Below are 13,535 nucleotides of genomic sequence, written 5' to 3'. Positions count from 1 at the left end.
ATCTCTCTTTTAAATGGAGAAAATGTGGCTAAATTTTCAAAGGCTAGGTGTTCCTGTTCTATATGTACACTATTCTTGTGTTATTTTGCTTTTCTTCAGGTATTGTCTATGCTGTACACAATTTTTAAAAAACACAAACACAAAGAAAAGCATTTTATAAACTCTAAAAACAAAGTATGAACCTCGATACAAATGTGCACATGATTTTTCATTAAACATGGAAACACTAAACTGCCTTTAAAAGCACTAGCTTGGAAACACATAAATAAAACTTTTCATGTCTAATCTAAGAAAATACATCAGATCAAAGCCTGGAAACAACTTGTGACATGTTACTTGTAATTAATGATGTTTGCAAAAAATTATGGCTGAATTACATTGTATTACAATTGTTATCTGACAAGGAATAATTTTTCTCCTTTTGGGGGTACAGCTGCAACGCTTTCCATATCACAGGCCAGCAGCTGGTAAACTCAGATGATTTTGCCCACTAAACCAATTCTCTTCATTATATTTTAATGAATGAAAAAAGAAAATATTACTTTTTTAACAATTGTACTTAATGGCAACTACTTTTTAAAAAGCCTTGGGGGCAAACTAGGAACTAAATTATCTTTTAAAAGTAACTTTCAAAGCTCTGTGTAAGACATATAAAATGGATTTCTTTGTTTTAACTTAGTGATAGCTTGAACAAAGCCAGTCCTGAGGATGGCTGAAACTAAATTGCTTTGATGAAGCACCCCCACCCTCTAGCTAACCTCTGATTCTAACAAAAAACAAATCAAATTTGGCTTGCTCAATTAAAGATGGCAGCTTCAAATTTATTGTGGCATTGTACAATATTGTTTTCATTAGCACCACAGAATGAAAACATCTGGTGGAAAAATGAAAAGGTGAATCAATATTTCTATTCCCTTTTATAGCATAACAAGAATCAAATGCCGTTTAACATAAGAAGTGTACCTCTCCGGCTTTTAATTCTTTTCTTTCTTACGCACACATTTTTTAAAGGAAGCACATAGAAAGTGATGCACACAGAAAAGAAACCCCATGAGAATGAATAATATATGACCCATTCTTAAAGCAGATTGGAAAGATGATAACAGTACAGCAACATTGAACTGGATTGAGAAATCTGAAATATAATTCTAAAGAGGTCACCTCCCCATGGACTCCAACCCACCCTGTAAGAAGGAGGGGGGGAGAGAGAGACCCCTCTCTCAGGAGTACCATCTCTCCCGCCAACCGCTGAGAAAGAGAGCCAGACCCCACCAGTTTCTCCACCCTGGAAGACAAGACCTCCTGGACATGACCCATGGAATTTGGAGGGAGATTTGAAAAGACTAATGATTACAGAACCCGGGAATACCTTGGCGGGCGCTGGAGAAAAAAGGCAGGAAGTAGTGGAGGCGGGGTTGGGGGATATAAAAAGGGGGGGAAAGAGAGTTGCCAGTAAGTTGGGAGTGGATCTGGGTGGAAGATCCATGGACAGGAAAGACGGAAAAACTACGTGTCACGAAGGAAGAAGCAGATGCCCGGAGGAGGCATGAATTAAACCCTTAACCATCTTACTGGGGTGAGCAAGAAACTAAAGAATGGGGGAAGAAGCTGAGAAGAAAGAGAGAGAGTGGAAAGAGAACGAAGGGAGAGGTTAGAATGGAGAATTTGGGAGAATCAGCAGAGAGAATTCCTGGAGTCCCCTAGGAGACGGGGGAACCCCCCCCCCAAGGAGTGTGACTGGGTGGATGTTCGAGAGCAAGACATGCCCCTCTACTGGAAGGAGAGGAGGGATTACTACTTGTTACAGCCAGCTATGATGTCTCCTGTCCTTCAAGGTTTTGGAGGGAGTTTAACATCCAATAGTGGGAGGAAGGCGGGACATCAGTGGGTGGAGCTGGGATGGATATATATTGGGGAAAGTGTGTCGTGAAGGGGTTCTGTTTTAAGTTCTGCTGGAGCAGTTCTGGATTGAGTTTTGTGGAGTTCTGTGGGAGCTCTGTGTTCTGTAGGAACAAACATTTAGAGTCTGTTTATGCTAGTGCCTTGATTTAAATAGTCTCTTGTTTTATTTGTTTACCAATCCAAGTGTGTACCAATCAATAAATTTTAGTTCTTTTGTTTTTGAAATCCATTCCTGTCTGTGTGACTCATTATAGGGAATGGTTGGTGGCAGTCTACCTGAAGTGTGAGAGAGTGTTGATGTAGTGTAACAGGCCTCTTTGGTGAAATAGAGAAGGAGGTTGTTACATGATAAAGTGGTGGCAGCGGTGGGATTCGAACCCACGCCCTCTGCTATCACCAGATAGCAGAAAGTAGTTGTTACACTACTGAACTCTGATAACCCACTAGAGTGGCCCAGACCCTGGAATAGCCAGGATAAGAACCCTTTCAAAGTCGATGACTGGACCCCCCTCTTCAGACCTGTTGTTGAAGGGGGAGAATGTTTGGAATGCTTTTGGAGACACGGGACTGTTGTTGAATACCCCCAATAAAAGTTACCCCCATTTCTAAACAGAGGAAAGTGGGTGCAAACACTTGAAAAAGAGTTGGAGCAAACTACTGAACCCTCACACACCCTCATTAATTTCACCCACGGCTCTTTCACTTTGGTCCCCAGCCTTTTATCTCTATCTGATTGCACACACTAGGGTATGCCTGAAACACAAGGGCAAAATACATTGCACACTGCCAAGGGCCACTTCAATTTTGTTTCAAGAAAAAGCGGAGTGGGAATGGGTTGCTAAGCCTCTCCTTTTCAGTCCTCCACTCAATGTCCCCCATGCATTTTGCATCACTGGAGGAGTGAGTACCCCAACCTCCTTTCTTCATGGTGGGGAGAAAAGTACCTTAGGGACAATGCTAAATAAGCAAAGCGAAGTGTGGTGCTTATATTACTGTCCCATAGCGCTAAAAGCACTCTATGGACATTTTACTATTAATTATGCAAGTTACACCTCAGCAAGGGGGGTGCTCAATTTACCAGTCTCAGAAGGATGGAAGGCTGAGTCATGCTTGAGCCAGCTACCTGGGATTGAATTCAGGTCCTGAGCAGAATTTTGGCTGTAGTACTGCCATTCCTCCACTGAAACTCACTAACCTGAAGACTGTTTTCGTTTAAAATGAAGAAAAGAACCCTTCCTTTAATTAATTTGGGATCTAGGCAGTCGATAGTATGAATATTTTTCATGCTGTTTCACTGGTTTGGCACTTTCATAAAACTAAATTAGATACTTTGCAATCTTTCCAATTTACAGCATTTTCCCCTTTACTAGTTACTTTATTCTTTTTTTCCTGATGAGAAACCAGCTACTGTCCTAGGTTACTGTATAAACAGTGAAATGTCTGCCACTTACGCGTCAACTAGAATGAGCATGTCTTTGGGAGATGCAGCTCCTTGGATGTACCTGGAATGAAAAAAGAGTAAACCAGATATGAAAAAACTGGAATTCCATTAAAATATTGTGCTGGTGTTTGAATCTATAGAAAGTCTCATGTGTCAAACCACATGTTGCTGAATCAAACCACCACCCTTACCATCCACTGTATCCCACTGAAAATATGCAAACAAGCCCCTCTTTTCTCTTTAGCATCCTTTCTTTTGGCTCACCAGATAGCAGAAAGAAAATCTGGAAGAGTTTAGATACATTTTGACAGCACAAATGCATAAAGTTGATGGTAAAGTGATGCTTATGTCAAGTCTGCCTGGTGGCTTACTCCTGCACTTTGACTCATAGGAGAAAAAAAATCCGCCACTACAAATCCACCTATGTATCTTAAGCTCCAAACTACATGTGATGCAGAAAATTTCTGATTAGCAGCTGTGTTGCAGGAGGGGGGGCTTGTTTGTTTGCTTTGTTTTCTAATTAACAGGCCCACAAAGTGATTTTGCAGATTGAGAAAGTGGCTTTCTGGAAAAGAGCGCTCAACTCTTTGCCTCCTGTGTTCTTTCTCCAATTTAAATTGCTTCACCCCACCCCCCACAGAGCTGCTAATTGAAGGATTAGAGAGGGGGGAATTAAAAACCTCTCTTTCCTTCTCCCAGAGCACCATTTTCCAAACTTCAAAGCAGCCTCATGCATCTCCTAATTAACAAGACTGAAGAACATAGAAGATCGGTGAGAATCTCCAGTGTCAAATTTAGTTTGCCTCTGATTCAGCTCCCTCTCTCCCCACCACACACAAATGCACACAGACAGACATTGCATGAACAACACATACAGATTGTGTGCTCCCCTCCATAAAACTAAAGTTTTCCAGAAGAAAAACTCATTCGCCAGAGTTTTGTAAAATTTGAACAAAACTAACACAGGCTTTATTTAGCAGAGATTAATAAAGAAAAGGGGGAAAGCATGTATTTCATGAAAGAGTTTTTCATTCTCTTATAAACCTTTTCCAACTTTCAGCTCAAACTCAGGTATAAGAAAAGAAATAAAATGAAGTCACCTGAGTGGCTGATGGAACACTTATTTATTTATTAAAAATATTATTACTCCACCTTTCTCTTTAAAAAGGACTCAAGGCTGCTGCTTACATCATTAAAAGACAATATTAAAGCTAACAACAGTGAATACACAAATACAAAAAAGGATCAAACAAATACTAACTTTAAAAAACATAAGCAACGCCAAAACACATTCAAAGCAGTAATTTAAAAGCCCCGTTCAGGCAGCCAGTCACCCAGGGAAAGTTTGCCTGAAGAGAAAGGTCTTTTGCTTGCTCGCACAAGGAAAAGCAAAGATGCAGCCAACCTAGCCTCTTGTGGGAGGGAGTTCCAAAGGTTGGGAGCAGAAACAGAGAAGGCCTTGCTCCTGTATACCCACCAAACACACCTATGAAGGTGACAGGACTGAAAGGAAGGCCTCTCCTAATGATGTTAACACTTCAGCAGGCTCATAAAAGGAGACAGGGTCCTCGAGACAGCTGGTGTCCAAGCCAATTAGGGCTTTTTAGATTAGAACCAACAGTTTGAATTCTGACCAAAAACAGATTGGCAGCAAATAGAGCTGCTGTAACTGGAGGCTTATGTTATCCCTGTGACAGTTAGCTCTCTGGCTGCTGTGTTTTGAATCTGCTAAGTTTCCAGAAGCAGCCCCATGTAAGTGTGTTACACTAACCCATCTGAGATGTAACTAAGGCATGTGTCACGGTGGCCAGATCAGACCTCTCCAGGAATGGGCGCAGCTGGCACACTAGTTTTAATTGTGCAAATGCACACCTGGCCACCACCCAAACCTTGACATCCAGACTCAGAGATGAATACAGGAGCACCCCAGCTGCACATCTGTATTTTCAGAGGGAGTGTCACCCCATCCAGCACTAGTACAATTGCTGTAGATAAACCCCTTCCCACTTATTTTCAGAGACAAGTATGTTAAACTGTTTCTGCATGCATGAGAAATACAAAGCAAAAGCAATGTAGCATCATAAAGATAATTTCTGTGTCAGCTTTAATGGGACACAATCACTTCTTTATGGAGTGCAGTACAGTACTCTATATCCCACAGGCCACTTGTTTGAGGTCTTGTTCTTTGAAGGAGTCATCTATAGATCTATAATGGCAGTGACACTACAGTTCAGCAGGCCTGAGACAGCCAAGCAGGCCTGGAATATAAACCTTGTTCCAGGTTAGTGAAATGTAGCTGTGTGTCCATGGGCTAGAAATTCCAGAATTCTGCCTGAGGGTATTTCTGGAGACTCCTGGGACACGGAGTCCAAAAAAGGGAAACCACAAATGGCACACCTCTAGTCACAGGTTTATATACACAGTGTATCTGGTTGTAGGGACCCCATAAAAAGAGACACAAACACAAACATTTTATCTCACTCTCTTTTCCCCGTTTCTCACACTTGAAAAACATATTGAAAGAACCTACCACTGCAATAATTATTAAAGAAGAAAGTTAGAATATCTTGTCAGCCATTTAGTTCCATTGCCTACAAACAAACTACTTTTTTGTGACATCTGAAATTAACAAACACACATTTTACAATCAACACCTTCTTTGTTTGGCATAACTTCAACAAAGGTGACATAATTGTGATTCATCTTCTAAGAATATTTAAGGAGACAAAGAAGAATAAGAAAAGATTAACTGTTTCAGGTTGTGGATAAGTTAGGCTGGCTCACAACTCAAGCATACCATGGTCTTCTACGGACGTCATACAGATCTATCTTGTTCTGAGTCCGGCTTTTATCCACCCATGGGGATGCTGGAAATAAAAGAAACATGCAATAAATATAATTCAAGGGGAATGGCACCATCAAATAATTCAATAAGGCTTTACATTTCAAAGGCATTACACTTTAAATACCAGATCCACATTATTTTATGAATATCACAATAGCTTGGATATCATAATCACAAGCATAGCTGTAGAACATCTAACTATAGCTGTTTGGATTTTGACAAATGACAAAGGGATGTAATTGTCTTTGGCTGCAATCATATGTATCTATTAATCAGGTTTAGTATATTTGGGGTACACAAATAGAAGGGTTGTGGACACATGAACTGGCCTGGGCTTGCTGATATGTCACTGATGGTCTGAATTAATGACCTGTGGAATGGCCTGCTGGTTGAATGGAACAAAGGAAATAATTGGGTTGTTTCATAAACAGCATGGTTGATTGTTCCCTGTTGGCAAAAAGGACTGAAGATTGTCCCCAGCCTGGACTTTTGCTCAATGGCTACAGTCTCAATGGTATCAGTCCACAGTTTGTTTCTCAGTCAATTGAGCTGAGTAATGCTAATCTGTTCTTTATGTGTACTTTAAATTAATGGAGGATGTTTAAAGTAAACTATATTTATGTGTATACCATATTATATCTCCTTCTTGGATGCAGACCTTAACATGGTGAAGGGGTCTGGGTGGGTCAGAGAAGCTGACAACAATGCCATCAGGTGGCTGGACTCCATTATGATCCTGGGCTCCTTACAGGGTCACCCAAGGCAGAATGTTCACATCTGAGGCACCAGACTAAGATGCACCCACCTTCTTCAGAGCTAATGGCCACATGAGAAGAGAATAGATTGTTTCAATGGTGATGGGATGGAGAAATTTCTGGAGGGCAGCTGCTGGGCAGCAGTGATAGCTGAAGGTGCCCTGGGGAGAGGATCTTTCAGAGGCAGTGACATTCAAGCTTACTTTTATTAGAGCTGTGCAGATGAAGGCAATGGTAAACACTGCTGCACGTTTCTTATCCTGAAAACCCTATACGAGACAGTCCAAAATGAAACAAGAGATAATGCTGGAGGAGGTGATTCCCAGATTGGAAAGCACTTGGTCAGCTACTGGAGAAGAGCAAAAGGCAACTACAAATAGTGCTGTCACTAATGAAATAACTAGATTAAAGCCAAAAGGCCTTCTAGTGGCTGAAATGCGCAGAGGTGAAAGGAAGGTCTGATGCTGCATAGCACATACAACTGAAACATGGAACATGAGAGGTATGAATCAAGGTAAACTGGAAACTGTAAAGCAAGAAATGGGACATTTAAACATTGCGACGTTTGGTGTCAGTGAAGTAAAGTAGACTGGAATAGGACATTTTCAGTCAGACAACCAAGTGTTTTATGCTGAAAATGACACAGACCAAATGCAGTGGCTCTAATACTAAGGAAAGCGGTAACATAGGCAGTTAGAGAGTCTAATGCAGGGTCTGACTGAATAATATCCACCAGACTTCTGGGAAAATCCATTACCACAATCAGATTTCCATTACTAAACTCAACTGGCCATGACTCAGAAGAATTGTGGCTTAATAGTAGGGCCAATCTAATGCCTGTACTAGGCCTCTTGGTAAGGGAGGTAGTGTCTAGCTGCGTCATGTCAATTTCTCAGTACAAGTCAGAGAGGGACAGTTTCTTCATTTCAATGTTTTCATACAAAGGAATAGCTTCTCTACTAGTTCTTTTATAACACCACAAAACATCCTAACTGGGACAAACACTTATTTTACAATGAAGTCTTCAGTGGGACACCTTATAGTCCTCCTTGTTTCATTCTCTTTAACACTGTCAGCTTGGAAATAGTCTCTGTAAAACACACACTATGGTGGAAAACACTCTTGAGTATATGATCTGATATTATTTCCTCTACGCTTACTGCTTACTTCAAAGCAATTTGTGATCGTGCCACTTCGCTAGCTGCAAAGCAAGTGATCTTCACAATGCAGAAAGTATTTTTCTTTTGCAGTTATTAAAATCTGAGAATAAAAATAATTTGTGGCATCCCTCATTACATAAAGTCACATCACACATTAAGGGCACTGTGTATTTCCTGCTATTACCACATTTTTTCCCTTCAGGAGCATAGTACTTCAGTGTTCCATGCCAAAGCAATCAGACTTGCAAATAAAGCCCTTTTGATAACCAATCAGAACAGAAATGCAAGCTCATATGCAAAAAGACACCAAGTACATGCTGGTATATATAGTCTGTTTACCTGTTTGGGGAACCCCAGTTCCAATGATGTGTTAAATGTATCATCTAATTTCAACCTTAGATTATGCATACACATATACACAGGGATGGAGGCATCAATCAAGTGTGGTGGTGGCGGCAGTGGTTGTTATTATGTCACTTTTTACCCAGCTCTCAAAAACCAACAGTATAAAACCAGAATAGAAACAAAACATTCAAATCTTGTTTGCCTAAATTCTGTGGCATAAAGCTTATGACATCATTAGCCAGCGCTAATTTTTTTTGGAAATTAAAAGTTTCCCTATCTCGTCATTCAACCTCCACATGTTCCAAACAATGAAAGGAAGTACTTGGAACCTGCTTGGGCCTTGGGACCAGAGGAGAAAATATTTAATTTCCAAAACATTGTCCTGGCTCATGATCAGCCTTATGCTGCAAAATGTACACAAACTGGATTTCAGCCACAGTTTAAAACAGATGAAAATGTTTTTAAAAAGGAAAGCCCTGCCGTAACAGCATAGTTCTAATTGCCCATCAGAAACTGAACAAGAACGTAGCAACTTCTGACTGATTTCATAACCTCTCAGGATTTCTGGTGACACAACAGAAACTCCAGAGAAGATCTCCAGTTCCGGGCAAGCTCGTAAGGGAAGAGGTAGTCTTTCAGACATAACTGTAGTATTTGCTCCCACCAACTGTCAGTATGGAAAAAGCTACTTAGCATCTTATCTGGTCTGACTGGAGGCCACACATTAATAGGAAAGATTTCACACTAGGTTTCAAATACTTTTCAAGGGCAGTCCCAGAGTTGCTTTAGAGTTGTCCAACCAAAAAGCAACTAGGATGTGGGTCTCTGTGGCCAAATGTGCTTTCTCTAACTGAAATTGCACAGAGACACTTGTGGTTTCACTCAAGTTCTAATTTGTTCCAATACTAAGTTTGTCCTGTCCCATTTCGACATCTGTTTGTAAACTGAATAAAAATCTGTAACTCTATTTTCCCTAATGTTCATCTTTTTGTATATACTTTTTCTGATATTCATATACTCCTAATGGTTATACAGTGGTACCTCACAAGACGATTACCCCTCAAAACGATGAATCTGTATGTCGACGCCGTTTTGCATCCACCATTTTGCTTTGCAAAACAGTGATTTCTATGGGGGAATTTCACTGAACGATGATTTGGTCTGTGCTTCGCGGACCGTTTATTCGCAAGACGATGATTTAAACAGCTGATTGGTGGCTTGATCTTCTCAAAACAAGTGTTTTCGGGTGAGTTTTTCACAAGACAGCAATTTAAAACAGCTGATCGGCACTCACAAAATGGCTACCCTATGGGCGATCTTCACAAAATGATGAGGTATTTTCCCCATTGGAATGCATTATATGGGTTTCAATGCATTCGAATGGGGAAATGGTTTCACATGACGATGATTGCGCTAAACAACCATGGAATGGATTATCAGTATCATGCGGGGAACCACTGTATCTGTGAATTAATCCCCCTAATATTGGGTACTTTTCATGTTCAGTTTTTCCTGATATACACATTTTTGTTAGTGCTCTTCCTCAATATACATAATTTTGCATGATGTTTTTCAGTCTGTGAACTGCATCATAATATTTAAGAAGTATGAATTGGGTTTCTTCTGTTAATTTGAGATGGAAGAGCAAGCCTAACTAATTTTTTTCCTATCCCTAAGCATACATGGAGATCTCGGCATCATGCGCCTCATGTTGAAGACATTTATCCCAGTCCAACACTTGCAAATCTCAATGGGTTTAATTAACATGGCTGTTTGGAAGAGTGCATTGGATTACAATCTTAAAGGTCTTTTTTCTTCCCCAAGTGGGAGAAATTTAAAGTGAGACTTTAAGAATAATAATAAAGAAAGGGAACATAAATGTGTGACTAAATCAAGCTCCAGTTTCTAGATTTGTTCAGTGTTGACTATATTTAATTAGATTTTGATGGCATATAAATCAATGTTTTTTTTATATTTGCTTTTGCTCTTTCACCAAAAATATACAGAATTATTATGTCTCCTCATAAATTCCAGTTTCATTAAGGAAAAGTAATGTAATAAAAGAAATAAATCTAGTAAAACTGTAACTTCATGGCTTATATTATGCCCTTCTCCTGTTTTATTTATAAGATAATTACACTTACTAATTCTCTCAAATGAAAACCTATAGTGTAGGGTATAATGTGCCTATTGATGAGATTAAATGATTGTATCTTCATTCCTCAGGCCTCCAATGGCCCTCAATGGTCCAGACTGGTCGGAAAGTTAAGAAGAAAAAGAAAAGCCCTGTCATTGTGATGGTTTCTGAGCAAATTATTCTTCCTTGTATAACTGCAGGGGACTTTTGATTTGCTCAGAACTTCCCCAAAATAGTCTAGTACAGGGAGCAGAAAAGCATAAGCAAGCTTCAGCTGAGCCAGAGTCCTAGTATCAGTCTCCATTATTTCCAGGTAGGGCTTGGATTTGAGTAGGAACATGTACTTTTTGTTGTCATTATTGATGTTCAAAGAAAATCACACAACATATTATTCAGCTTACCAATGTAAAGGTGTTTGTGTTACCACCAGACAGTGCTGCATGAATAGTTACGGAGAATATCCTAATCATGGTTTTCAGGTTTTACTGAATTTCACTGCCCTCAAGTTTCACTTGTCTCCCACAACCATGTGTGTGGATATATTAAGTTGTAACACAAAACAATATTTTTGCATCTTATACAGTAGTCTCCAGTCTCTGAAAAGTTATACCACAACAAAGTTTTAAGCTATCACGATACTACAAGACCAACATTCCTCTAATTTTCAGTCCAACTGGGTGGGGCTCCATTTTTATTTATTTTATTTTATTTTATTTTATTTTATTTTATTTTATTTTATTTTATTTGTTCGATTTATATCTCGCCCATCTGGTATATTCTACCACTCCATTCCCCATGCATGCAACTCCACCCCCTACGCAGGATTCGGTCATGACTAGAACCAAAGGGGTTGGAAATGATTGCTGTTTATGAGTGGAAGAGGAGGAACGTTGCACAGAGGGGGGGTCCTAGTTGTCCGCGGACAACCGCACATTTTAGAGAGAACCTTGCACAAGACTCTTTGTTATTAACACTCAACAAGAAGCACTACGGTCTGATTTATTGCAAAGTAATTTAATCTGTTTTTTGCGACAAGCATTAATGTTATGTTACTAGAGTGGTGTGGGATTAAATCGCATAGGGATGTCAGAGTCCCATTTAACAAGGGAAACTGACCAGCTTCATAGTCTCTAAGGATGATGGGAGACACAACAGAAACACAGAAAAAGCTCCATATTAGTTTTCTTGCTTTTCATATGCATATATGTTACACTTAATGAATTTTTTTCAGATTTGAACACAGATCTGTGATTCATGGTTCTGATTAGCTTAATATAAACATGTCATTTCCCAGTAGTTTCCATTGTTATCAATGTTCACCTCAGGAATACCTTGCAGACTGTAATTCCACTCTACCTTCTCTCACAGACACGGCTCACCACCATGACAACAACATGAATCAATGTTCTATCAATGTTTAGGTAGCTGAGTAATTTTTTGTTGGAGTTTTATATACTACCTTGCCTGCTGTTCATAGTTTGAGTGACTAGGGGGACACTTTTCTGTGCTTGGGCGGTTATTTATTCCTTCTGGCTTTTGAATTCAATACTGTGCATTCTATTCCTCTCTTTTGTCAGTTAGTGGAAATTGTTTGTTGCTGTTGATCTGTTTAATATGCAGTAAAGAAAGCAGTACACACATCTGTAATTTTTCAAGCAATTATAAGTAAAGAAATGTGTTATTTATTCTTTTTTCCACAAATCTCTCAGAATGTGTTATTGAAACTTTAACTGCCAGTTAATGAGAAAGGGGTAGTAGACTCTGGAGGATTTGTAGCTATTCTCCTTCTCTGTACTGCTGCTATGTAGCAAAAAGAGAATTTTACCAGAAATGCAAAACTCTGCAACATTTTTTCCTGTTAAATAGGAATGGTAACTGAACCACTTTGAAAAACCAATCTACTAATGTTGGGTAGACAATATTTACAACTATGGGGGCTGCACAAGCTCATCCATGGGCCTTAGAGGATCACACCTGCTCCCATGACTATTACTTCATTTTAAAAAAATACACTATTATTACAAGAGAGCTTAGCAGACAGCTGCCTTCCACCGTCTAGTGGCCAAAAGTATCTATAAAAGTAAAAAAAAAATGAGGGAAGACATGGTGCCTTAAAACTTGGCAAAGTTGCCCGGGCCGCTGTTGAGCTCTTCGGCAGTGCAGGCCACCATTATCCCATTCCTGGGATAGCGTGAGACAAGCAGGTCTTGCAAGAGTAGCTTTTGAACACATGGGGGAGGAGCATATTTAAGGATAAGCTCTTCCTACCTGCAGCCTCTTCCTTTTCGGCATCCAGAGAAGGAGGATGGAATGCTGCAGCTGGGAGGATATTTTCTAGCTGCATCACTGGTGATCGGTTGCCATTTTGGACAGGGGGTTTGCGTTGGCAATTTGCTTGTTGAGCCTCGGCTCGGGCCTCATGGGTCGATAGCCTGACAATATCTTGATTTACTTTTAAAAAAGGAAGGGGAGGGGCAGGAAAGGAGTGGTGGAGAGGTGCAGCATGGCCGTTACGCCGGGCTTGCTCGCCCACTGGGTTTTCAAGCAAAGGGGAGTCGGAAACATTGGGATAGTCCATTCCAAAAAAAGAGGAAAAGAGTAAGGAAGAGATAGGATAAGAGCAGTTAAGGGGCTTTTATATTAAGGGAAGCAGATGGTTTGCAGGCATACATAACCAACCCCTCCCCATATTATAATAGTACATTGAGTTTGACTATTTTTAGTGCAGTGTTAAATTATTACCGTTAAGATTGTGGTTCTAATTCATTGGTTTCATTCCTGGTTAGTGTTTTAAGTCAGAGTGGGGGTGTTCTATGCCTTTTCTACACTCCTTTAAGTAAGTGGTTGATAATTTTAGTTGTTAGATAAGCTGTTTTACTTTAAATATTAATTAGGTGATTCATTATAAGATTAAATTTTATTAATTGGCTGTTTCTAAGCTTGGTTTTAT

General features: G+C 39.8%; 1 protein-coding gene across 7 annotated transcripts in view; it reads right to left on the bottom strand.

The window, feature by feature from the left end:
* Nucleotides 1-13,535, bottom strand: part of CACNA2D1 (calcium voltage-gated channel auxiliary subunit alpha2delta 1) — a 540,926-nt gene that overhangs the window by 129,353 nt on the left and 398,038 nt on the right. For all 7 annotated transcript variants that reach the window (XM_073000730.2, XM_078394287.1, XM_073000729.2 and 4 more), the window contains 2 exons: nucleotides 6,141-6,210; nucleotides 3,354-3,404 (listed from right to left, as the gene is read on the bottom strand). In XM_073000730.2, the coding sequence (XP_072856831.1) occupies nucleotides 3,354-3,404; nucleotides 6,141-6,210 (121 nt within the window). The remainder of the gene's footprint in view (nucleotides 1-3,353; nucleotides 3,405-6,140; nucleotides 6,211-13,535) is intronic.

Source organism: Pogona vitticeps, chromosome 5 (genome assembly GCF_051106095.1).
Source record: "Pogona vitticeps strain Pit_001003342236 chromosome 5, PviZW2.1, whole genome shotgun sequence".
NCBI lineage: Eukaryota > Metazoa > Chordata > Lepidosauria > Squamata > Agamidae > Pogona > Pogona vitticeps.
Note: the sequence above shows the minus strand (reverse complement) of the source record. Positions and strands in the feature narration are given on the sequence as shown.